At 46.7% G+C, this 22650-nt stretch overlaps 1 protein-coding gene across 1 annotated transcript in view; it reads left to right on the top strand.

Annotated features, from left to right (window-relative positions):
- SLX9 (SLX9 ribosome biogenesis factor) overlaps positions 1-21707 on the top strand; it is a gene marked incomplete at its 5' end in the record, with an annotated part of 58920 nt that extends 37213 nt beyond the window's left edge. Inside the window, 4 exons of the mRNA XM_082483859.1 lie at positions 8245-8313; positions 12276-12429; positions 18593-18661; positions 21068-21707. Of these exons, the coding sequence (XP_082339985.1) occupies positions 8245-8313; positions 12276-12429; positions 18593-18661; positions 21068-21194 (419 nt within the window). The 3' untranslated portion in view covers positions 21195-21707. The remainder of the gene's footprint in view (positions 1-8244; positions 8314-12275; positions 12430-18592; positions 18662-21067) is intronic.
- Between the last annotated feature and the right edge of the window lie 943 nt (positions 21708-22650).

The following is a 22650-nucleotide window of genomic DNA, read 5'->3' as shown; positions in this document are numbered from 1 at the left end:
AGCCTCTCTTATCTTTTCTGTAGCTCTTTTACATGTGATATAACACTCAGGGCATTCTTCACTACTACTTCCTATGGCTGACCGCCTTGTCTTTGTAGTCTTTTCATGTTGAAGGTATGACTACGTGTTAGTCATGTTTGCACAAGGAACATGCTGAATTACAACATTGCCCAATACACAATCTGGAAAGTGATGTGGCTATTTAATTTTGGGTTTGTTTGACTTTAAGCATGACATTTGAGACTGCATGCTAGTGAGACCTGAGGGCCTGAACTCTCAGATCTCTAGGGATTTTTTTTGGAAACCATCTCTGCAGAGAACAAGTTCCGGCGTTCTTGCTGAAGGGAACATAATTTTATTTTTCTGTTGCATTGGAAGAAATGTCAAATTGTTCAAAACTTGAGAAATAAATAGGTCAGAAGTGTCTGTGGCAGAGATAATAAGAGGATAGTAATGAGGCAGCTTTCAGTCCTAGGTTACGCCATGGCTGACCCAGGCTATGAATGCATGGGTTACTGTGGAGTGCTCTATATCCCAAACTTATATGCTTCTTCCCAGAAAGGTGAATGCTGGATGAAAGGAGGAGGAGGAAGAGCAGCTTGCTAGGCTTTTACAGATAAGGTAAGGAATTGGCAGTGGAACAGAAACTGCAAATCCTGTTGGACTAGGTCTCGTTCCCAGGAAGAGCAGGGAAGCAGGTATAGTGGGTGTACTCCCAAGGGGGGTTACACGCTGCTTATTTGCAAAACTTTTGCTAGGGCTGGGTACTGCAACTTTGGGAAGGCTGACGCCTTTGGGAAGTGGGGGGTGCCTGTGCTCCCAGGAAAGCCTTACTCCTGAGAGTCAAGTCTTGAGGGCTTTGCATAGCACCGTTGTCCCCTATATCTGAATTACAACAGAGAAAACTGCTTTGCCAGTATGGTAATGCTTAATGCCAATGTACAAACTCACCAGCTTTCTAACCTGAGACCTGACAGAGATGCAGTTGTTCATGTTTCTTAAGGAATACTTTGAGCAGATCAGACTTGTTTCTCTTAGGTGAGGGAGGGAAATGCACAATGGCATTGAGGGACCAGGCTCCCCTGACGCTGCCTGAAGCAGCATTTGGCCTCAGCTCCACTGTCTTGCATTTCTTGGAGACTTGACTCTTAGGCTTCTACATGGACAATGAAAGCAAAGAAAGCCTGGTTGGTTCTCCTCTCTGAGGTGGCTGGGGCGATGAAGTTGCCCTCAGAAGTCGCCCTCAGAAGCCAGCTGGTGGGGTTTCTCTGCTAGCAGTAGCGAGGCAGGAGGTTGAAGATGGTCAGGTTTCTTGACTGATTGTGCAAAAAAAAAAAGTCTCAGCTGCAGACCTACAACTCCTTGGATCATCTTGGTTGCAAGAAGGCTTTGGTGTTCATTCTGCCTCACGTGCAGACACAGCAGATTTTCATCTTCCGTGGCTGTTGCCTATGTAATTTGCTGTGATCAGAGATGGGTGTGCAGGAAGGACAAGGTGGCTTGTCATGAAACCTGAAAGAAGTCTCATGAACTGAGCTGTTGGGAGCGCCTCAAACATACACTGAAATCCTAGTCCCTTGCTTCTGTTCTCTTTGGACTGAGTGACCTTTTGTAAGGCTATAAGCTGCAGCAGCGCTTGCTGAGAGCTGGGCATAAAATTCATTGTGATCACAGGTATTTAAACTGTTTATGGGGTTGCACAGAAAGCAAATACAGAGGAAGCAAAGATAAAGTCAGCTTTTCTGGACATGCCATTCCTTGACAAATAAGAATATCTTATTCGTGCTGTGGAACTTCAGGATGCTTTTGGAAGACTTCTTGCTATTTTTGTTGGAAGAAATGTACACACACCTGTTGCACGTGCATGCAACATTTCATGGACATGAAAAAGGGCGGGGGGGGGGGGGGTGTTGAAGTGTCTTTTCTTGAAAGCAAACTCATTCTCCCAAAGCTGGAAAACCTTGTTTCTTGAAGAAAATCACACCTGGTTGTGCAAAGTCCCTGACATGGCATGTGTTTCACAGGGCACATGTCTGTGGGTGAGCCTTTCTGCATTCGTTTTGTGGTTTTCAAAGTATTACAGCTCAGGGAGTACTGAGAACTGTTGTTGGGGGTTTTTTTCTGGGTGCAGAAGTGACATGAGGGAAATAAGTAAAAATTAGTGCAGCATCTTTTCCTACAAAGATGTGTTGAATCCACGCAGCAAGTTGGTTGGTGAGGAGGATACAGAACTGGGGACACTTTTTCTAGTAAATCATGTGGAGCTCCTGCATGGGTACAACAAAATCCTCAGTAGTTGCACTTTTTGCCAATTTGCGTTTTTGTCTGACCAGGGAAACATTTGAGAAAGAGGTGAGGAGCTGTCTTATTCATTGCTTCCATGCTCAGTGGAAGAACAGCAAGACTTCCAGGTCTGCTGCACACAGAGGTTGGTTTGGCTGTTGCTCACTGTAGTCATCCAAGACTCCCAGAGAAAGGACAGCCAAATGTATAAGCGGCAGGAAAAAAGGATGCCGAGTGGTAGCACCTACGTTATTCAGGCAAAACTGTGCATCTGCAATGTAATAAGGACAAATTAGTCTAAAGAAAAAAAAAATATTAAAAAAAAAAGGTACCTTCTGCATGCAGAATTTCAAGAGCTCTAGTAGATGTCAGATGGTTACCACTCATCCCTTTGGGTTTGCTTAAAGCCAGGCTTTCTGAAAGATGCATTCAGTACATTCACTTTGCCTGCTGTAGGCAAGTCCTTCTCTTCCTGTAGGTGCCAGCAAACGCTTCTACAGCTGCTTCATCTCCCATGGGTCCCAGCTGCATCTCATTATGCATCTGGTTAGGAAGGGGAGAAACAGCATGGTCTGTCTGGTATCAGACAGTGGCACTGTCTGTCTGGTATCCTGTGGTTCATTCTCCTTCCTCAGTCTCATTGCCTACCCAGTGACTGAGCAGGACATGCTGATAGTAAATATATGGTTTCTTTCAATTTTTTAGGAGAAACTTTCCCAAACCAGCAAAATGTATATGATAAAAAGAATTTCAGTGCCTTGGACTAGTGATGGGTCTGACCTAATTTGCTGCCCTCCAGGGTGTTTGCAGCAGGATGGAAGTAATACAGGATGGGCACTAATGGAAATTAATGAACAAAATAAAGCAGAGGCCACATGGTTGTCCTGTTGTCCCCCAGTGCTACTTCTGTGGATGTTTCTCCCCTAAGAAGGCTGCATGCTACAGAATACGTGGTGGGGTATTTCTCCCTTTGACCCCACCATGTTTGTACCCTGTATGTGTTTTACAGGGAGGATAACTCCTGAAATAAGCTGATCTTTTTCCAAGACCAAAAGATAACTTTTCCAAGGGAGGAGCCTGCGACCTCGCAGATGAGTTGAGCTCCTTGTGGCAGCCATAGCTTCTCCATCAGGAGGCTCACGGTGGTTTCTGCGATCTCTCTGTGCTATGAACTGGCAATGAGCTGGCACCTGGCTCAAACAAGGCATTTTGTAGTCCTTGTGGCATGGTTGGTTCAGAAATCTAGGTTCACTGAGACACGTTACCTCTTCCTGCTTGCTTAGGAAAATAACCTTCCACCTGCAAACATGGCTTTAAGGACAGTGACACACTGGGCCACGTTGGGCATCCTCTGCATGCCTGTCTGAGACTGACCCTTGAAACGTCAACCTCTGTGTTCGGGAGGGCTGCTGAAAGGGTGCAGGTGGGAAGACCAAGGACTTCTGCGGAGTGAAAAATGCCTCGGGCAGAGGAGGAAGAGGTACTCCTACCTTGTGTCACGGGCTAAGCCTGTATGCAGCACTTAAAATATGATTTGGGAGAACAGACTTTGTCTCTAGAGTTGCCTCTCGCAGACTACTGTGCAGACTGTGACTTCTCAGTCACCTCCTGAGGGGAACGGTTCCCGCTTCAGATGGCATATCACTTGTGCACTTATGTGGCTAACTAGAGATGAGTCTCAGCTCTTCTGCAGAGGGAGGTTTTATGCCCTTGCTGTAGCTGGTCAGAGCCCGGGGATATTTACCAGGCCTGATGAAGGCATGACCTTGGCAGAAGGACATGAGTCGCACAGCTCCTCCAGGGTCTCAGATGGGAAGCCAGACTTGGAAGTAGGCTCTACTTTAAATAACCGGGGGATATGGAAGGGTTGAGAATGCAGATCTCACTTTAAATAGGATGCCTTCCTCATCAGGGGCAAGAGGAAAACCTGCATGCTGATGTAACAATTAAGCGTGAACAAAAATAATGTAGCTTGTTTTGGAACATAAAAAGAAAATGCTGTATCCATGGGGAAACCTGCCCTGTCCCAGCAGGGACTGTCAATCTTGTTTTCCAACACTGGTTCCTGAGCCTCCTTAGGGTAGCAGGGCTTGAACTGCCATGGTCTCCATGCACCACGTTCAGACTACCAAGCTGTCTCTGGGGGTTCCTCTAAAGAGTAAGGGGGCAAAGAGCCTGGATATCAACTCCCTGCTTCTGTCCTTTCCACCTCCAAGCCTCAGTCCCACTAGGGACCCAGGCTCCCCAGACACTTTTGTGTCAGTGCTTTCTAAAGGAAAAGTGGAGCTGGAGGTCGCTTGGTTGGGAGCTGAGCTGTTGGGTGAGGTGACAGCAGCAAGCTGCAAGGCTGGCTCCTGCGGAGCACCATCTCTGCTGGAGGACATCTTGGCTGACTTTCTGCCTGGCCCGTGTTGTCCCTCAACCTTCTTCCTAGAGGAAAAAGAATGCCTTCAGTAGTTCTGCACTGGCATCTGTCAGGTCACACCACTGCTTCGTTTGCCCAGAAGACTGTGGTTTACCATTTCAGGCCCTTTCAGTGTACAAGGATACCAGACAATTTACAAGTGAAATTATGTAATTAAAAAAAAAAAAAACAACAACAAAAAATAACCCCAAACACAGCCAGTCTTCTGCTTTTGGGTGTGCCCTTTGAATTTCTTTAGTGAACTCATCCCACAGCTGTAGGCATATGCTCATTTTTGCTGCTGTTATACAACTGAGGCTAAAATTAACACATCTGTTGTTGTTTAACTTAAATTTATAGGGTACCCTGTTTTGCCAAAATATTATGTTTCGAGCAGCAACAGCTTTACTGTTATGTATCAGTGGAGTTCTGGGAATAATACTTCATGCTATTTCTTAATAGCTTGTACCAAAGAGGGGACTTAGTGCTTCACTGCAGCTTTGCATGGGGGGGGGAGGGGAGCAGGAGATGCCTAGTGCTGAAGGACCCTCCTCTATTCATGTGTCATTGCACAGTCACAGGTTTATTTGATATTTCTGCTCATAGTTGATATTTCTGATCGTGGCCAAGTCCTCAAAGTAATGTGGTTTGCCAGAACTGTGAAGCCTGTGTTTTTACTGTCTCAGTTGTGGAGTCAAACTTAAATAGTGGGATCTCGGGGCTCAGGTAAGCTTGTAGTGTTATGGCTTTAACCCAGTCCAGCTTTTTTCTGAATGCCTAGAAAGGATATAATGGGGACTTTTAAGGTAGGATATATATATATATTTAATATAAGGGAGTCCTTTATGAAAAGCAGTTATATATATATATGTGGTTTGGGTTTTCTTTAGTCTAAGGAGTCCTTTACCAAACAAACTCAACCTTTCTGAAATGAAGGAAGCTGTACTCAAAAAAAATCTGCTTGTCTGCCATGAAAGCAGGATTCTGAGAATTGCCAGTGGTAGTATCAAACACTTAATGTAGGAGGCAAAAAGCTATCTTTTTAATCTGTTCATATTTGAGATGTTTTGTACTGTGCAGATCAGAGGGGATAAAAAACACATCCTCGCTAAAAGAAATAATTGTCAAGTTTACAGTATGTAAATTACTCTCAGCCAATATAAGTGGGTTTTGCTCACCTTCCATGCACAAGGTTTCAAAGGCAAGTGTTGTTAAATTACATGTGGAATGGGCCAGAGGGGGACCCAAACCCTTCTGATTTTACAGAAAAATAATTAAACTGGAGCTGCGTTCTAGCTTTGATCTCAGACATGCTTGCAAGCTAAATAATAATAAAAAAAAAAGACTACCTTGGGAACGGCCTGTGCTAAATTCTGCCTCTGCTGTTCTCCAGTGGGTTTCCAGCGGCTTTGGCACTCGGCATTGTGACTGGAAGTTGCCAAACACAACTTGGCACCTTCCAGCAGCAAAACAACCTCCTGAGGGGCGGGAAGGGATACGTAAAATGGAGGTGTCAGGGGAGCAGGCGGTGAAAAAGGGCAGAAAGCGGCTGCTTCTCAGGCTGCTTGCAGCAGGCGGAGGAAGGATCTGGTTCGCCTGCCCTCATCCCTCTGGTGATCTGTGGCTGCCAGCCCGGGTGCCGGCCACTGTCCCCGGCCTGCAGAGAGATTGGACTGTTGCCAAGAAAACAGCTTTTGTGTTTCTTTAAATATTCTGCTGCTGTTTGGGGGGGGGGGGGGGGGAAGAAACAACCAAACCTCAATTGATGTTGTTATTACTAGAATTGGCCAGCTGGCTGAAATTTTTTAAATTATTTTCATTAACAAATCCTGCCACGCGCTGTTTTCCCAATGAAGTAATGAGTGTGTTTTCAGATGAGGGGGCAAATCTGCACAGCACCGCTGCCGCTGAAATCTGGGCAGGCTCAGGCAGCCAGAAAGGCAGGGCGGAGGTGTCTCATGCAGGCAGACCTTCAGAGATCATCGGAGTACAATTTGGCCTCTCATGATTCATCTTTTTTTTTTCCCCTGAAACTGCAGAAATACAGGGTGATCGGGGGTGAGGGTGTCTGGGAGTTGGTTATTGGAACATGCAATTAGTTTTTTTAGCATCTGCTTTACTACCACAGCAAACAGATTGAGGAAATTTGCTCTTAACATGATTAGATGTTTGTCCCTCCTATTTCCTGGCCCCACATCCCAGTGGGACTGTCCTGCTGGCCAGGGTCCCCATGCATTGGTGCTTTATGTGGGAGATGGAATAATGGATAGCAGCATGAGTCACATACAAACCCTTCAAGACATCTCTGAGCTTTGTAAATAAGTGATAGCGTCTAGGCGTGGTTTTATTTCTCACTTCTAGGGTGCATTGACTGCAGTAACATATTTTTCTGGGATGTGAGGCAGTGAAAGCTACAGCTTCGTTCTCCATGTCCTCTTAAAACTCAAAACATGGTGGTGGTTGTTGGCTTTATGGACAAGTCTCTCCAGCCCCATCAGGCTTGTTCTTATCTTAAGGCATTTAAATTACTAAATTATGATCCTGCTTTCATTTAAGTCATCCTGAAAGATTTGCAACTTCAGAGAAGTTGTCCTCAGTGAGTTTTTAGAGTTGCATTGAATTCCATTTTCTTCTAGGGAGAAAAAGGGTATTTTTTCTTTTCTAGGCTTAAGAAGAACCTAAGGTGAGAGGAGTGGTCTTTGGGGAGCTTGTTCCTCCATTGGCATTCCTGTAGCAGGATTCCCAGCACATTTCAGGAGGAAAGTTAAATAAAGTCAATTTTGTTTTAAACACCAGAGATGAGATAAAATTTTACAGTGTCTGCAGTAAAAATATTTGTGACGTTATTTTACTTCATATTGCATATAATGGTCAACAGCTAGTTTCCAAATACTGAGTTTGGTATATAGTAGGTACTAGCTGTTTTTACAAGCTGTTAGTAATTAGCTGCTCCTTAGGGCTGCCACGGATCTGGGTATTTCAGACCCTTTTCAGTGCTTCCCCTGCCTGCCATGAGCGGGCAGATGCCAATAGCCATGTCAGGTTGCCATTCCCCCTCCTACCCTTGCACATGTCTGCAGCCCATGTTTTTCTTCTTCTTGGCTTTATCAGCCTGCATATTTTCAGATTAAAACTTGCTTCTTGCTCCCAGTTCTGGAACCTGTAGGTCCTCCCATGACTTGTGGCTAGTCTAAAGAAGAAGATGCCAGTTCCCAGGCTAGGTTCATGCAGGAGTGCAGGACACGGGGCAAGGGTCTCTCAAAATCCTTTTCTCAAAGAGCTACCTGGCCTGAGAAAGCAGAGCCTATGGTGCTGAGCATCTGAACTACTTGCCCATTTCTTATTTCTTAACCAACAGTGAGCCCGGTTTGATTTGTTCGGCTAAAAGTTGGTGTGGTGTAGTCCCTGGCCTACCTGCAGCCTGCCTGACCTGTCAGCAAGTTCAAAAGCATCAAGGATTGAACAAATATTACAGACTCTGCTATCTTTGGGAAGTGTCCAGCACTGAATCTGCATACAGGAACCAGGTTCCATCTCATGTCTTTCTTCTCCTCTAGGTTTAGAAGAAAAAACGGTTCTTTCCAAAAAAGAAAAAATGAAGCTGAGTAAAGAAAGATGGCTACAGAGTAAGTACTCTGAAGTATGGTGGTATCATGGGCATCACAAAGCATGGCTCTGTTGGATGTTTCTGTACATGGGTGTGGGTGGGAGCGTTGGGCAATGCTGGGGGAGGCTGAGTGCTTCTCAGAAGCCTTCACATCTGCTCCCCAGCACACAGGGTAAAAGTCCCAGGTATTGTTTCTCAGTGTTTAGCCCTGAGTTTGAGTCATTGCCCCAAACCTACTTTTGATCTTCTCCACAAGTAATGTAAGTAACTACATAAAATCTTTATTTATCCAGATAAGACACTGTGCCCATGTAGGGTTAGCATATTTCTCTATCTTTTAAAGCTCTGGTACAGATATGGCTAGCTGTATAGTGGAGCTCCTCTTCCCTGAGGAGCTGTGGGGACACTAGGACAGCCTGGAGCTGAGCCCCATGCAGCCACCAGCTAATCCCAAGCCTCTGTGGTGAAAGCCCGCAGTGGGCCCTCCTGCCCTTCAGTAAGGGAGGTCTCTGGACGCTGCTGGTTGTGTTACTGCTCTTTCCCACGTGCCACAAGTCAGTGAACCTGCTTACCAGACAGTCTGGCCTTTCTTGAGGCTGTGAAATATGAGCTAAGCAAAACCAGTGCATGGCAGAAATGCTTCTGTTTCCTGTGGGAAGTGTCTGTATTTTTGCATCAGGTATCTCAGCACAGTAAGAGACAATGCTGTGCTACCTGGTATACAAGAGGGATTCCTCTTGCCACTTGGTGCTGCTCTTGGGACAGGCTTTTCCCTTAACACCTTCCGGCCCAACAGAGTTGCTGACAGACTGTGTTTGGGGCTGAGGGATGTGGCTTTCTGCTGCACCATATGCTCTCTGCTTCTGAGCTCTGAGGTCAAGTCCATCAACCTGTGATTTCACCAGTCACAGTGAAGGTGTCTCTGGCTCCTCTTAACATAAAAAGCTGCTAATTTAACACAATGAGTCTGAAGGAAACCTCCTCCCTATCACCAACAAACAACTTACAAGTGTCTTTGACATCTGCAACCCTTGGTGTCCCTGTTGGCAACAAAGCATAGACAGCTGTGCTAGTCCTAATGTATGGCCTGCTGGCTGCAATGTCTGTGCTCCTAAAGGTCTCTCCTTGTCTGATACTATTGTGTGAAAAAAGGAGGGGACAGCTGAGCTTTCCGTCCCCTGATACCCTGACTGGTACCAGGTGCTGTGGAGGAAGGCATGTCCTCAGCAGCATTTTATGACAGAATCCACAGTAAAAGCCATACATGGGACTTGTGTCTTCTGCAAGAAACAGAGGGCATGCTCCTGAAGTTGGGTGACAGCACTGCTCCCATAGTCAAGGTTGCTTTGGAAAAGCCCAGAAGCAGGATCCCTACACTCTCTTAATCTTGCTCTCCAGCATATATGCCTTTGTAGCATCAGTCTTTCTCAAGATCACGTATGTTATTTTGGTGCTGCCGTGGCCTCTTTCCTCCTGTCTTGGCTCTGAAGTTACTAAGCTGAGACCATACAAATGAAATGCAGAGGCTTTGCTTTGGGGAGAACACCAAGATAGAAAACTTCAGGCCGAATTATCTGTGTCTTAGAAGATACTAGGTATTAGAAGTGCTCTACAGATACAGAAGTACCTAAATTGCTGGCTGTCTTAACTGCCCCATTAAACTTGTGGCCAGTTGGCAAATACCAGCATTCCCTAGCAAATGCTTTGCTAAGGGTAGCAAGCACCTGGGAATTTCTGTAAGAAAAGTCAGCAAGTGTTAGTACCAGGTGTGCAGCTTGTTATTGAGAAAAATGGAATAGCTGGAAAGAGCCTATATAAACATCAATAAAGAAACTGATATTATTATTATTAGCTGATAGAGTGAAACAAACTGCTATTTCCAGAGATGGCGATTTTTAAATGAAACTTGGTATTCTAACATTGTGACCATAAAGAGCTGCAGTCAACTGAAACACGTTGATTTTCATCTGATGCAGGTAACTGCCAATTCTTTGTGGGTTTTGCTGTCTTTGCCTGCTTCCCTCACCCCCAAAACAGAACCCAATTTGTACTGCTGAAGTTCTTATCATTACATCTCTATTTTCCTAAGTCTTCCCAGGAGTTTGTTGTTTCTTCTTGTCCCAGGGCTGCTTTTGTGACACTGGATGCCAAGACCCTGGGAAATAACATTCAGCCCTGTAGTGCAAATGCAAAACTTGGAGATTGCTTCCATTCCAATAAATCATCTCATGAGATACTAGAGAGGGAAAAAAAATATGCAATGCTTCAGACATTAAAAGTATGCACATTTAAAAATACATATATCGCATGGCTCCTCAGACGAGCAAGACTTCATAGGAAAAGAATTTGGGATGTTTGCACAGAATCAGGTGTCTGAAAATTTTGAGCACATACTGTTTATGAAAGCACTGAAGTAGTCAGCTTCATAAAGCCAGACCAAAAAAAGAAGTGATGCAGAACAGAAAGCTGTGTTCTTGGCAGGGATTGCTGTGAGGAGAAGCATTTACAGTCCAGATTTGTCATTAACATCCATGTACAGCAAAATTGCAGTTCATGAAAAACTGTTGCTTTTCAACTCAGCTGAGTTGGGGAGTGAATAAAACAAAGATACTAAAGGAGCCAGTGGCTAGCCGGTGAATTTGAGTTCTGCTTTCTTGAATGTGGTCAGCAGGATTAGACCCAGAATTACAGGTGGCATCTTGGCTGTGGTCTGTAAGTGGGACTGGCTGCTTTCGTGTTCTGACCAAAAATACTTGTGCTGATTTAGTCCTACTTCTGTGGTCATGCTGCGTTGGAAGCTGTTGGACTCCTTGTGTCACTAGCTTGGCCCCATGATGGCTGCTGGCACCGCGCTCCGTCATGTGCAGAGGCTTGTCCTTGCAATACACTCATTGTACAAGGCAATAAGCAGAAGCCTGCTCTTGCGCTGCAGCCTCTGCAAGGTGGGTGTCAAGGCAATGCAATGGGTTTCCAGGCCCAGCGATCACCTGGCAGAAGGAAAAGGAACTCATGGATCCTGCTGACCTCCAGCTGTTTCTGGTGGCATCATCAAGGGACTTCTGGGACAGAGTGGGGCATCTTGGAGCTCAGCTGGAGGCTTGTAGCAGTGCTGGCCTTTTGTGGGCTGACCTGGAGGAGAACATGTTCTGCTAGGGCTTGCCCTGGAGGTTGCTGGCTCTGTAAGGCTTGGGCAGCTGTGGGATCTCTTTCTACACCAGGGAGCTTCAAGGACTGAGGCAGAAGCCTGCAGCTTGCAATGCCTACCTCCCATGGCCAAGAAGGGAGACTGCCATAACACTTGTGGAGCCTTATTATTCCTACAGTCTTGCTCAGAGCTGCTGCAGGGAGGCTGGTAAACGTGGTCTCGAGGAAAAGCCGGTTGCCTCTGTGTGTGCCACTTGGTGCTGTGCTTTTCTAAGGGCCTAGTTTATCCGGCATCTGACTGCTTGAGCTCCAGACTGAGTGAGATCTTGACTTGCTCCAAACCAAGTAAACAACTGAAATTAAGTCCATCTTTTGTGCCTCTGCTAGGAGACCATTGTTTTGTCCTATCAGCAAAGCAGAGATGGGACTGTAACAGTTCAATGCCGCATGTGGAGCTGACTGTATTTCGTTTGTCCCTTCCCCTCTTGTTTCTCTCTCCTAATTTGGTGCAAGGTCAGTGTGGTTTTTTCCACCCTGGGACTCCTGTGCCATGTTGCTGTGAGCAATGAACAGTGCAAAGCATGGAAACAGTTCAGACAAAATCAGTCTGGGGATTTCACTTCCCATTGCAAATGTCAGTAGAGATGTATATAGTTATAAGCAAGTACAGCAAGGGAGGGAACTACCCAGCTGCATTATTTTCAGTCTTTCCCTGGTTTAAATCACTTCTGGCTTCTTGTCCCTATAGATAGTGAAGCAGCCTATGAACTTCTTAGCTCAGGGTTATCTCTTACAAACACTTCCCCTTCCTCCAGTAATGTCTTGTTTCTGACTCAGAAATAGAAAGTGTGAAGCTAGCCAAGCAGAAGCAAAAAGCCGAAGCAAAGCGGAAAGCAACACCTGTGGTGGGAGACATGCAGCCGTTGATGGAAGCCCTACCTGAGCTCTCCGACCTGACCACAAGTGGCAGGGGCAGGAAGCCACCCAAGAGGTATGTGTGATTTAGAGGTGGCTGTGTATTTTCCTTCTTCCTGCAGGATGAAGTGCCCTTCAGTTCAGTTTGTCACTACAGGCAATGCAAGCTTGGTGCCAATGGTGAGGAGAACAGGGCCTCATTCTCAACTCCATTTTGCCTCTTCCCATGCTTCACTCACCGCAAGAAAAAAGCTTGGATGTGTCTTCTGAATCGACAGCTATGAGGGCAACTGTATTGCTCGGATGAGGCTTGTCATGAGACAGGCTGGGAGCAACCAGATGTCCTGGGAGTTGCAGGAGTGACAGACAAGTGTCCAGAGTGTAATGCTGCTGAGCTCACCTGAGAATCTGGACTTGAGGTGTTGCAGCTTGCCATTCTGTCCTTCCAGATCTCCAGTGTTTCTCCTGAGGCAGTTCAAGCCCTTTGGGCAGAGCTTTACACTCTGACCAGACTCTTTGTTCACCCCATTGGCTTGCAATGTGGACAAGATAAGAACAGAAAGATGGTGTTTCCATTCCCTTTATTGTACTGAAAGAGAAGGGCTATTTCTGATCCTCTGAAACCCACGTCTCTGCCTGACCATCAGTGTTGCAGCTGCTTTTGCATCCCTCAGTGCAGAATAAAAGTGCTCTGCATGCTGCAGAAACACTTGTCCCTCCTCTCCAGTTGCTCAGTAGGGGTTGGAACTAGAAACTTGTTTTGACTGTATTAAAAAAGCATTTGGATTAGAGAACAGCCAAGAAGGCGGCTGTCTGGCAAAGCATCCTCTTCTTTGGTTGCAGATCAAGGTTGGAGATACCATGAACCCTCTTGTGAGTTGCCGGATGCCCCAGAAATAAACTGTGACCCAGGTGGGACATCAGCTTACAGAGAATGTCTGAGTTGGCAGTTCCCTGCACTTCTGGAAAGCCACTCTTCAGACAAGCAGCAGCTATGAACCTTGCATCTAAGCCTGGGAAAATATTTCCTTCCTTAACTTGCCTTCTAATTCTTTGAATAGCATTTATTTTTCTTTATGCAGCCATTCAGTCACCCCACCCTCTCTTTCAGTGGGAATGAACAGCAAAAATATACCCAGAGTTTCAAGTCTTGCAGAGCACTGAGGTTTGATTGGATGGAGTTCTGGGCCAGGGCTTGGCCTGAGCTTGAACAGGTGGCTTTGCCCTCTTTCTGTGATGATGTGCCACAACCAGATGTGGCATCTGACTCCAGGTTGTGTTCAGGAGTCATTCCCCCTCACCATTTTCCCCCAGCCCCCTTGGTGGCTGAGCCCCTGCTATTCAGGAGAGTGGCTTGCAGAAAGTACATCTAGGGGAGGGAGGACAGGTAGGGTTCTTCCTTTAGGGATTACTTTCCTGGGTAGCTGCATAATTTAGTACAAATACATGGTGTTGCTGCAGCCTACAATTCTGGACCAGCTCAAAAGATAGAGTAGAACTGGAAAAGGCTCAGAGACGTCTGATACAGATGATGGTAGAGGATCTGGCACAGCTTCTGTGCAAGCGGTGACTAAGTGAGCTGGGGAGTTCTCAGCCTGGACAGGAGATAGAGGAAAAGAGGCTTGGGAATGTAATAGTCTATAAAATCAAGTGTGATGTGGTGAGGAAGTAGTTTGTCTTCTTTCCCAGTATGAGAAATAAAGGACATCAAATATAGCTAGCTAGTAACCGGTTCAGTGCAAACTGTACTATGCACAGCTCCTGATTGCAGGATGTCATGGCTGAGGGAAGCCTGTGGGTTCAGGTGAGACCTGACAAATCCAGTGAGGAGAGCTCCATAGAGGGTTACTGCATGTATAGAAACTGCAGCAGGCATAAGGTCTCTGAGCTGCAAATACTGGAGAGGATGTGGCTATACACTTGCCTTGGTCTTATCCCTCTCTGGCCATCTGCAGCAGGCTGCTTCAAGGCAGAACACTGGCCAAAATGATCTTTCCAGTTGACTCAGGGCAATCACACTTCTCTTCTGTAGTACACTTCACGGCAGAGGATGTGTGGTACATATGGAAACATTCGGTGTTCTTGCATGAATCTCTAGCCTGACATCCTCAGAGAAGCGCTGTCAGCTCCCTTCTTCTCCAAAGCCAGACCTCCTGTGGGAGCGTGGCATCCCTTCTCTCATTCTGGAAGCCTGAGCTCATGCTCGGGCTCTGTTTTCACTTGGGCTGCAAGGCTCTGGTGTCTAGATAGCCCAGCCCTGGCTGAGAATTTTGGGATTGGCCAGCACCATCTGCTGTCAGCAAACAGAGGTGGGAGCTTGGCATTAACTGATGTCACCCAGATTGCCTGGGACACGCCAACCAAAAAGCAGTCCCCCTTAGTACTGGCATGGAGGAGATACAGCGCTCTTCTTCCCTTTGTTGACTTGTGTCTTCCTGTACTGCATGAGGATGTGTGTACATGTTTGAAATAATCAGAGGAAGCTTTTATAGGATTTGAATCATTACATAAATGAAGGGTAATACTCTGGTGATTTGTCAGCATTATTAATAAAAGATTAGATTCTCCAGGAATTTGATCTCCTGCTGGGTAAGAGAGCATTACAGTGAGGTTTTTATTCTGTTTTATTATGAATGAAGGCAATGAAGTGTAATGAAACAGGGCCACTAACACCATCCAAGTGAGCAGGCAGCAGCCTTTCAAACCTGCCAGACCAGTGGGGCAGAGCTCTTGAGTGGAACCAGAAAGCCTTCAGAAGCACCCAGCCGTTTAAAATAGTGGGGTGGCTGAAAGCAAAAGTGGGCTTGCACAGCCTGAAGCAGCCCTGCGCCCTTGTGTTGTGCTGCAGAGGAAGCTGTCCCAAGAGGCACAGCCTCTGGGGAACGTGATCTGGTATGGCCCAGAATGTACTCTATAAAGGCTTTCCTTTAAGCATTATCACCCTCTGCAGAGCTACTCATCTTTGAAGGGACTGCCATGGCGACTTGGTGGCACACTTGGCATGCCCCTGCTCTGGTGACCGTGGGTTCCCATCCAACTTGAGAAAGGATTTCTCTGTGAGTGCTCCAGGCAAACTGGGACAAGAAATTGTTCCTGTGCCAAGCAGTGAACACAGAATCACAGAATGGTAGGGGTTGGAACGGACTTTCGGAGATCATCTAGTCCACGCCCCTGCCAAAGCAGGTTCACCCAGAGCAGGTTGTACAGGAACACATCCACACAGGTTTTGAATATCTCCAGAGAAGGAGACTCCACAACTTCTCTGGGCAGCCTATTCCAGTGCTCTGTTACCCTCAAAGTAACGAAGTTTTTCCTCATGTTGAGATGGAATTTCTTGTGTTCCAGTTTGTGCCCATTGCCCCTTGTCCTCTTGCCAAGCACCACTGAAAAGAGTCTGGTCCCATCCTCTTGACACCCACCCTTTAGATATTTATAAGCATTGATGAGATGCCCTCAGTCTTCTAATCTCCAGGCTTCAGAGACCCAGGACTCTCAGCCTTTCTTCATAAGAGAGGTGCTCCATTCCCTTGATCATCTTCGTAGCCCTCCACTGGACTCTCTCCAGTAGTTCCCTGTCTTCTTGAACTGGAGAGCCCAGAACTGGACACAGTACTCCAGATGTGGCCTCATCAGGACAGAGTAGAGGGGGAGGATAACCTCCCTTGACGTGCTGGCCACACTTCTTGATGCACTCCAGGAGACCATTGGCTGTCTTGGCCACAAGGGCACATTGCTGGCTCATGGTCAACTTGTCCACCAGGACTCCCAGGTCTCTCTCTGCAGAGCTGCTTTCCAGCAGGTCAGCCCCTAACCTGTACTAGTGTATGGTGCTATTCCTCCCCAGGTGCAGGACCCTACACTTGGCCTTGTTGAATTTCATTAGGTTCCTCTCCACCCAACTCTCTAGCCTGTCCAGGTCTCAGTTAATGGCAGCACAGACCTCTGGTGTGTCAGCCACTCCTCCCAGTTTTGTGTCATCAGCAAACTTGCTGAGGGTACACTCTGTCCTCTCACCAGGTTGCTGATGAATATATTGAACAAGACTGGGCCCAGTACTGACCCCTGGGGAACACTGCTAGCTACAGGCCTCCATCTAAACTCTGCGCCACTGATCACAACCCTCTGAGCTTTGCCATTCAGCCAGTTCCCAATCCACCTCACTCTCCACTCATCTAACCCACACTTCCTAAGCTTACCTGCAAGGATGTTATGGGAGACTATGCCAAAAGCCTTGCTGAAGTCAAGGTAGACAATGAACATGAAGAGAGTAGAGATACTTCCTGCTCTTTCTGTGTCTTGCAGTATCAGTAGACACAGCAGTGTGACAGGAGCTGCTCGAACCCCTGTAGCTGTTTGTCTGCTCTTGCTGATCGCTGTTCCTTGTGAGCACTTAGGCCTGTTGTGTAACACTGGCAGTGCTGGGGTGACCTCAAGAGAGATTGAAGGGTACAGGAGCAGCAGCGCACAGGCATCGATCTGCCTGGCTGCTGTTTCCTGCACAGTCTCTGTGCTGACATGCATCCACGCTGTTTGGGTTTGTCTGGGTTGGCAGGGATCTTTAACACCAAGGCACACTGTGCTGGGCTGAGGGTAAATCAGATGTGATGGGGGCAGTGGTGAGAGCAGCCCTCAGCAGCTTGGGTCCACTAGGATCCCCCCTGAGAAAAAGTAAAATGGGCCAGGATGGGGAGAGAGAGAGATGAGGAAATGGATCAGGAGCTGATCTAGTGGAGAGGGATGATGAAAGTGAGTGGGGTGAAGGAACATGAGGCAAGGAAGGAGGAGGAAAGGAAGAATGGGGAAAAAAATACAGAATAAAAGGATGGAGGGTAGTGGGTCAGAGAAGGAAATAGGAAGAGGAGGTCACTGTAACACTGCCAACAAAAGACCAGATCCTGCTGTCTTGAAGAGAAAGTGAGAGACAGTCATGTTTCCTAACCTTGACAAACCTGAAGGGCTCTGTGGCAGATCAGGGTGGGGGAGGCCCTGGCACCTAGCACCCACCAGTAAGGGAAGATTCCTCCTTGAGCCCTCCCCCAACAGAGGGGTGGGAGGCAGAGCCTCTTTCCCCCTTGGGCTGTTTGCTGGGGCTCAGCCCCAAGGCAAATTAGAGGGGAGCTGCTCCGCAGAGGCAGACCCTCTTCCCCACTTGCTTCTCCTGTTTGTATCTGTGTGATCCTGAAGAATGGAAGTTTCTTCTCCTTTTCTTAATGTCCAGTTCTACCAGCAACTCCCCTTGTGCACTTCAAGTTCCAAAAGCAGTCACTGCCCTTCCTGCATGTCCCTTGCTTGGGCTTAGCGCTTGCTTTCTGGTAAATCTCTGCTGCTGCTTGGGATCAGGCACCTCATGCTTCCAGCATCCTGTGAAGGATGGCATAACACCTCTGGTCTCTTTGGTCTTTGCCAGGAATAAGAAATGGGTGCAGAGAGTGCAGATCTATGCTTGCCACTGTGCCTCAGCTGCACACAGTGCACCTTCCTGCGTTCCCATGAGTCTATCTTCTTGCATCTTCATGGGTCCTCAAAACCTATGTTTGGTGGCAAAATCTGAAGCTCTGTTGTTGTGCTTTCTCTTTAGCTAATCTGTTTGCAGCTGACTTTTAAACTGGCAAGCCTTTGGTGAGGATATGTGTTCACAGGGAGAAAGGAATATTGCCATTCTTTTATCTTAAAATATAAATGACACCTTATACCCCTGCGGTCCCACCACAGGACTCAAAGCAGGGCTGGTAGTTCCCTCTTCTTGCTGAGTAACCATAGAACTGTCTATAACTGATGTCTGCTGATGCTGGAACTCGGGAATGTTAGCAAGGAATATGAGATGTGCAGAGGTGATGTGTGCCTGGTGGTGAGGGGAAGTTCAATGGGATCTTTTCTCTAAGCAACAATATCGGTTTGACCTGCAGGTTAGTGATAAGCAGAAAGTGATCTGGGGATGTACAGCTCATCACCAGTTCTAGAATTAAATGATCCAATTTTTCTATAAAGCATTTACCTCCTGCCCATTCAGTCCTGAGTCCTGAACTGTTGTCAGTGTGTGGTAGAAGGAGTTTGCATCTCCATTAGTGTCTGGCTGTGGAAATAATTGCCTTTCAGGACAATTTCCATACGGGACAATTACCTATACTTTCTGGGAAGGCAGATGCAGAATCCCTGGACTCTTTCCATCTCTACAGCAATTGCTAAATTACCACTCCTCTATAAGAGTCACTCACTTCTTTTGTTTCTTCTCTCCGCAGCCATGTAAAAGCAAAGGCAGAACCAGCAGACTTCTGTCTAATGAAACAAGCTCAGAAATGCCAGCTCTTGTAAGTACCTAGTTATCGGAGTGTCCAGTCCCTGCTGAGCATTACAGAATGGTTGAGACTGGAAGTGATCTCTGGAGGTCAGCTGGTCCAACCTCCCTGCTAAAGCAAGGTCACCTAGAGCTGGTTGGACCACGTCCACATGGCTTTTGAATATCTCCAAGGATGGAGATCACACAACCTCTCTAGGTGACCAGTTCCAGCGTTTCAGTCTTGCACATCTGAAAGCCCTAGAAGAGGTGGCAGCTTTGATTTTCCCCTTTACAAAGTGCAGGATGTTTTTGTGTGTCCTTCTGTCTTACTCCCTACCAGACTTGGTCAATTCTTAAATGGATTCAGTCTGCTTCCACTTCTGTCTCATATAACAGCTAAGTGAAGAGAGCACAGGAATCTGCACTTGCTCTTTTAAGAGTTCACTTTCCCTCTCTCATTGAAAATGAAATGATGTCTTGGCCCTCCTGTGTATGTTTCAGGACAAACCCACACCAACTGTCATCTTGTTCCTCCTGGCCACAGTTGTCATATCTGGCTGCACCAAGTGACTATGTCTGTACTGTGTCCCTCTGTGTGGTATGGACAATGTGGTTCTCAACTAGGTGGTGCGTCCCTTGTTTCAGCTTGCTGAGTTGGAGCTGCAACATCCAGCTATACAGCTGTGGCTCAGTCTCTTATAACACCAGGCCCATGTAGCTCTAGCTGATACCCTTCAGGAAAGCCTCTTGTGGTTGTGTAGGTGAGGAGCTCCTGGAACTCTGCATAGCATCAGGAGCTACAGCTGCTCTGCTGGAACACCTCTGGGATGCTAACACACACTGTACATCCCTTATGAGGACAGCTATCCATTGGTATCTGCCAAACCTTTTCTTGTAAAATGAAGCACTAAATGTTTTTGAATGATTCCTGGACTTGCTTAAGGGTCTGGCAACTCCTTATTCCTCTGTATAATCTGTTGGATATTCTATACTGCCACGAGACATCGAGAACTTAATTTCCCCTCAGCAGACCTCTTCTGGGGCTGAGCACTGTGATCTGGCAGTGTTTGCTTTCTGTGATCCCTGTTTCCAGGATTTCTGTCAGTTCTGAGCATTCAACTTCAAACTGAGGCTGAGGAGAACAGTCAGTCTACAGATCCCAGCACTGTTCTCTAGCACACTCTGTGACTACGCTTCTCTGTCTGAAACTGGCCAGTGTTGGTGCTGGGATGCCTTTCTTGCTCAGTTCTGCCTTTCTGGATGAGTCCCTCCTTGGTTTTCTGCCGAAGCCCAAGGGTCATGCCCTTGAGTGCCACCAGTAAGTGTCTCATTGTGCTGGAACTCATGGGTGAGGAACACTGCCTGAGGAGGGACTTGTATACAGATAAAAATCTGAATAGACAGCTTCACCATGATCTTCTGTACCAGCAAGCCAGTGTGCCTCCCTCTTCTCCTCTGCACAAAACTGGACAGATGTACTGAGTAGTGACATGTATCCTATCATAGTGGTCTGGGAAGTCTGTGCTTCTTGGGAGGGAAAAACTTAAGAGGAAGGTCTTTGAGGTTTATTATTTCCAGGACATTCTTTAGTACTGGAGGTTTCCTAAGCCTCACCCCATTGTCCCAGCTGCCACAACCCAAGCTTCAGGTTTGGCTTCTCTCTCCAGTCCTCACGGAAGGGCCCTACTAGGGAGGGAACTAGCTGCATACTCCAAGTTGAAGAGCGCTTGCTGATCCACAACAACCATTGAGAATGTGGAGATGTGTGCCTGGCTGGGCTGTGGAGAGCCTGGCAGTCTGTCTGAGCAAGATGGGGAGGTCGCAATGGATGTGACTTATGTGAAAACTTACTTTTTTTTTTTAACACTCCTCCTGCTCTGTTCTTCCCTGCTTGCTTGCTTTTTAAGATAAGACCATTTCCTCAGCAACCAGCTGTGACCAAGCATGCAAAGCTAATTCTCCCATGCTACTCCCATGGTGTTTAATTCGTGTTGCACATAGGATTAACAAGGCTCTACATTGAGCAACAAAGAAGGTCAGTAGCTGAGCTCCCAAAAGCAGAATCTGCTTTTGTGCTAGTGCACTCTGAAGTAGTTTTCATTCTTAGTGATTTACCAGATACCCATAGTCTCTTATTCCTGATATACTAGGGAAAAGCTCTAAAAAAACATTTTCAAGTGATGCTGGACACTAATGTGATTGTTTCTGTCTCTGTGGCATGAGATCAAGTCTCTGGCTTCCACAAAGTTGGCAGTAATTTGAGCTTTGCTCTTGGGTAAATTAGGTTTATTTCTTGCACTGTTTCTTTCTGAGGTTTACACCCAGGATCGTTCCGTCTCTACAGAAACCCACTGCTTTATGAGTTCTGTTCTTATCATCTGCTTAGCTCCTTTTGCATGAGGCACTTAGCATTTATGTGTTATTTTTCTTTCCTCAGAGAGGAGGAAGTGGCTCGGTTTCATGAGGTCATCACCAATCCCAGGTACAGAGCCAACCCCCTCATGACCATCAGCGAGCATCTCTCCAAGAGGCTGAGGCAGCAGGAAGAAGGTAAACCCCTCTAGGGTGTCAGCTGTGACCAAACGTGCACACTGGAGCTGCTGCGAGGGCTCCAGGCTGCAAAGGAGCACATCACTAACATGACCTCTCAGCCTCTTCAGTCCTTGGAAGCAGTTCAGCAGATTATTAAATCCAACAGTCCTGGTTTCTGTCTGCAGCAATAATGCAGTTCTCTCCTGACAGTGGCAGCTGCTCCTTGGCAAGCAGCCTGCAGAGAGCAGGATATTCTGTGAGATCTTTGTGGAGACATTAAGCTCCCTGTGAAGTGTCCTGACACCTTTTCTCTTCTTGTGAGAAGAGAATTTAAGAAATTGTGCCAGTGGCAGTGTATCTGTTTTCTGTCATTTCCCTCCCCTTTCTGACAACTCTGAAAAGAGATTCCCTATTGCTCTGTTGAGATGCTTCAAGGCCCCAAGCCCTGGAACTCAGAAGGCTGTTTTAGATCTGTATAAGGACTGATGCTGCTGTTCACAGACAATGTTTTATGTGAGAAATTTAGCTTTGGAATAAATAAACTTTCACACAGTACTGAGTTTTTCTGGATCTTGTTTTGGAAAATACTAATTGAAATACGAGCTTATTCCCACCACTGGAAAAATGACTTAAAAGAATGGGTTTTTTCCATGTGTACAGTGAACTGCTATAGACTGCTGCTGCAGCATGCAACAGAAGCCACATGAAATCATTGCAGATCATGTCTAACTGATAGACTTGCCTTCCTCCTACCCTGGAAGTGTGTGTTTTCCATGGGTGATGCTGATCCCTTTTGGCCTGTGTCGTGTACCCTGCTTGGCCTGCCCTATAAGAAGCATCCCAAAATGTGTCCTGGCTCCTTGTGTGAACTTCAGCTGGTAATTTACGTGTTTGGGTTTGGGAGCTGCTGCAGCAGAGGCAGACCTTTCCTTCTACCAAACACCAATTTTCACAAGTCTGGTGAATTTTCGTGGGGACAGCTGAAGGCAGGGCTGTTCCCTATTTGAGATTATCCTGATTTGACACCCCAAAATGTCAGTGCTGTGTTTTGAACTACACAAAAAGTTTTCTGATGCTTCTTAACATTGGAAAAGCAGCCTGCCTATGTCAGGTCAACTCTGAGGAGCATCTGAAAACTTTAAGAAAGAAATTCACTCTGATACCCAGACCAAACATGGAAGCTGCAGCTGACTCTTACCTAAGTTAGAGCCTAAAACCATATGCGATGTGAGTAGCAGGCACCTTGATCATACCTGTCTCTTGTGTCACTAGTAATGCTGCTATTTTTTTCCCTCTAGGCTGGCACTGTTGAACAAAGGCAGTTTTTCTAATCCCTGCCTCTTAGCCCTGGCAGTGTAGATGCTGTCACTGATGCTGCTTGTTGTTAGAGGAATGTTACCGTGCCAGCCCTCCTCCCCCAAGGCCTGGCAGGAGCGTCCTGCTGGCAGAGGACACAGGGAGATGCTGGCTATGTCCCCTCCTTCACCC

The sequence above is a fragment of the Vanellus vanellus genome (genome assembly GCF_965231255.1).
Source record: "Vanellus vanellus genome assembly, chromosome: 5".
Taxonomy (NCBI): Eukaryota; Metazoa; Chordata; class Aves; order Charadriiformes; family Charadriidae; genus Vanellus; species Vanellus vanellus.
This window is presented reverse-complemented; position numbering and strand designations above follow the sequence as displayed.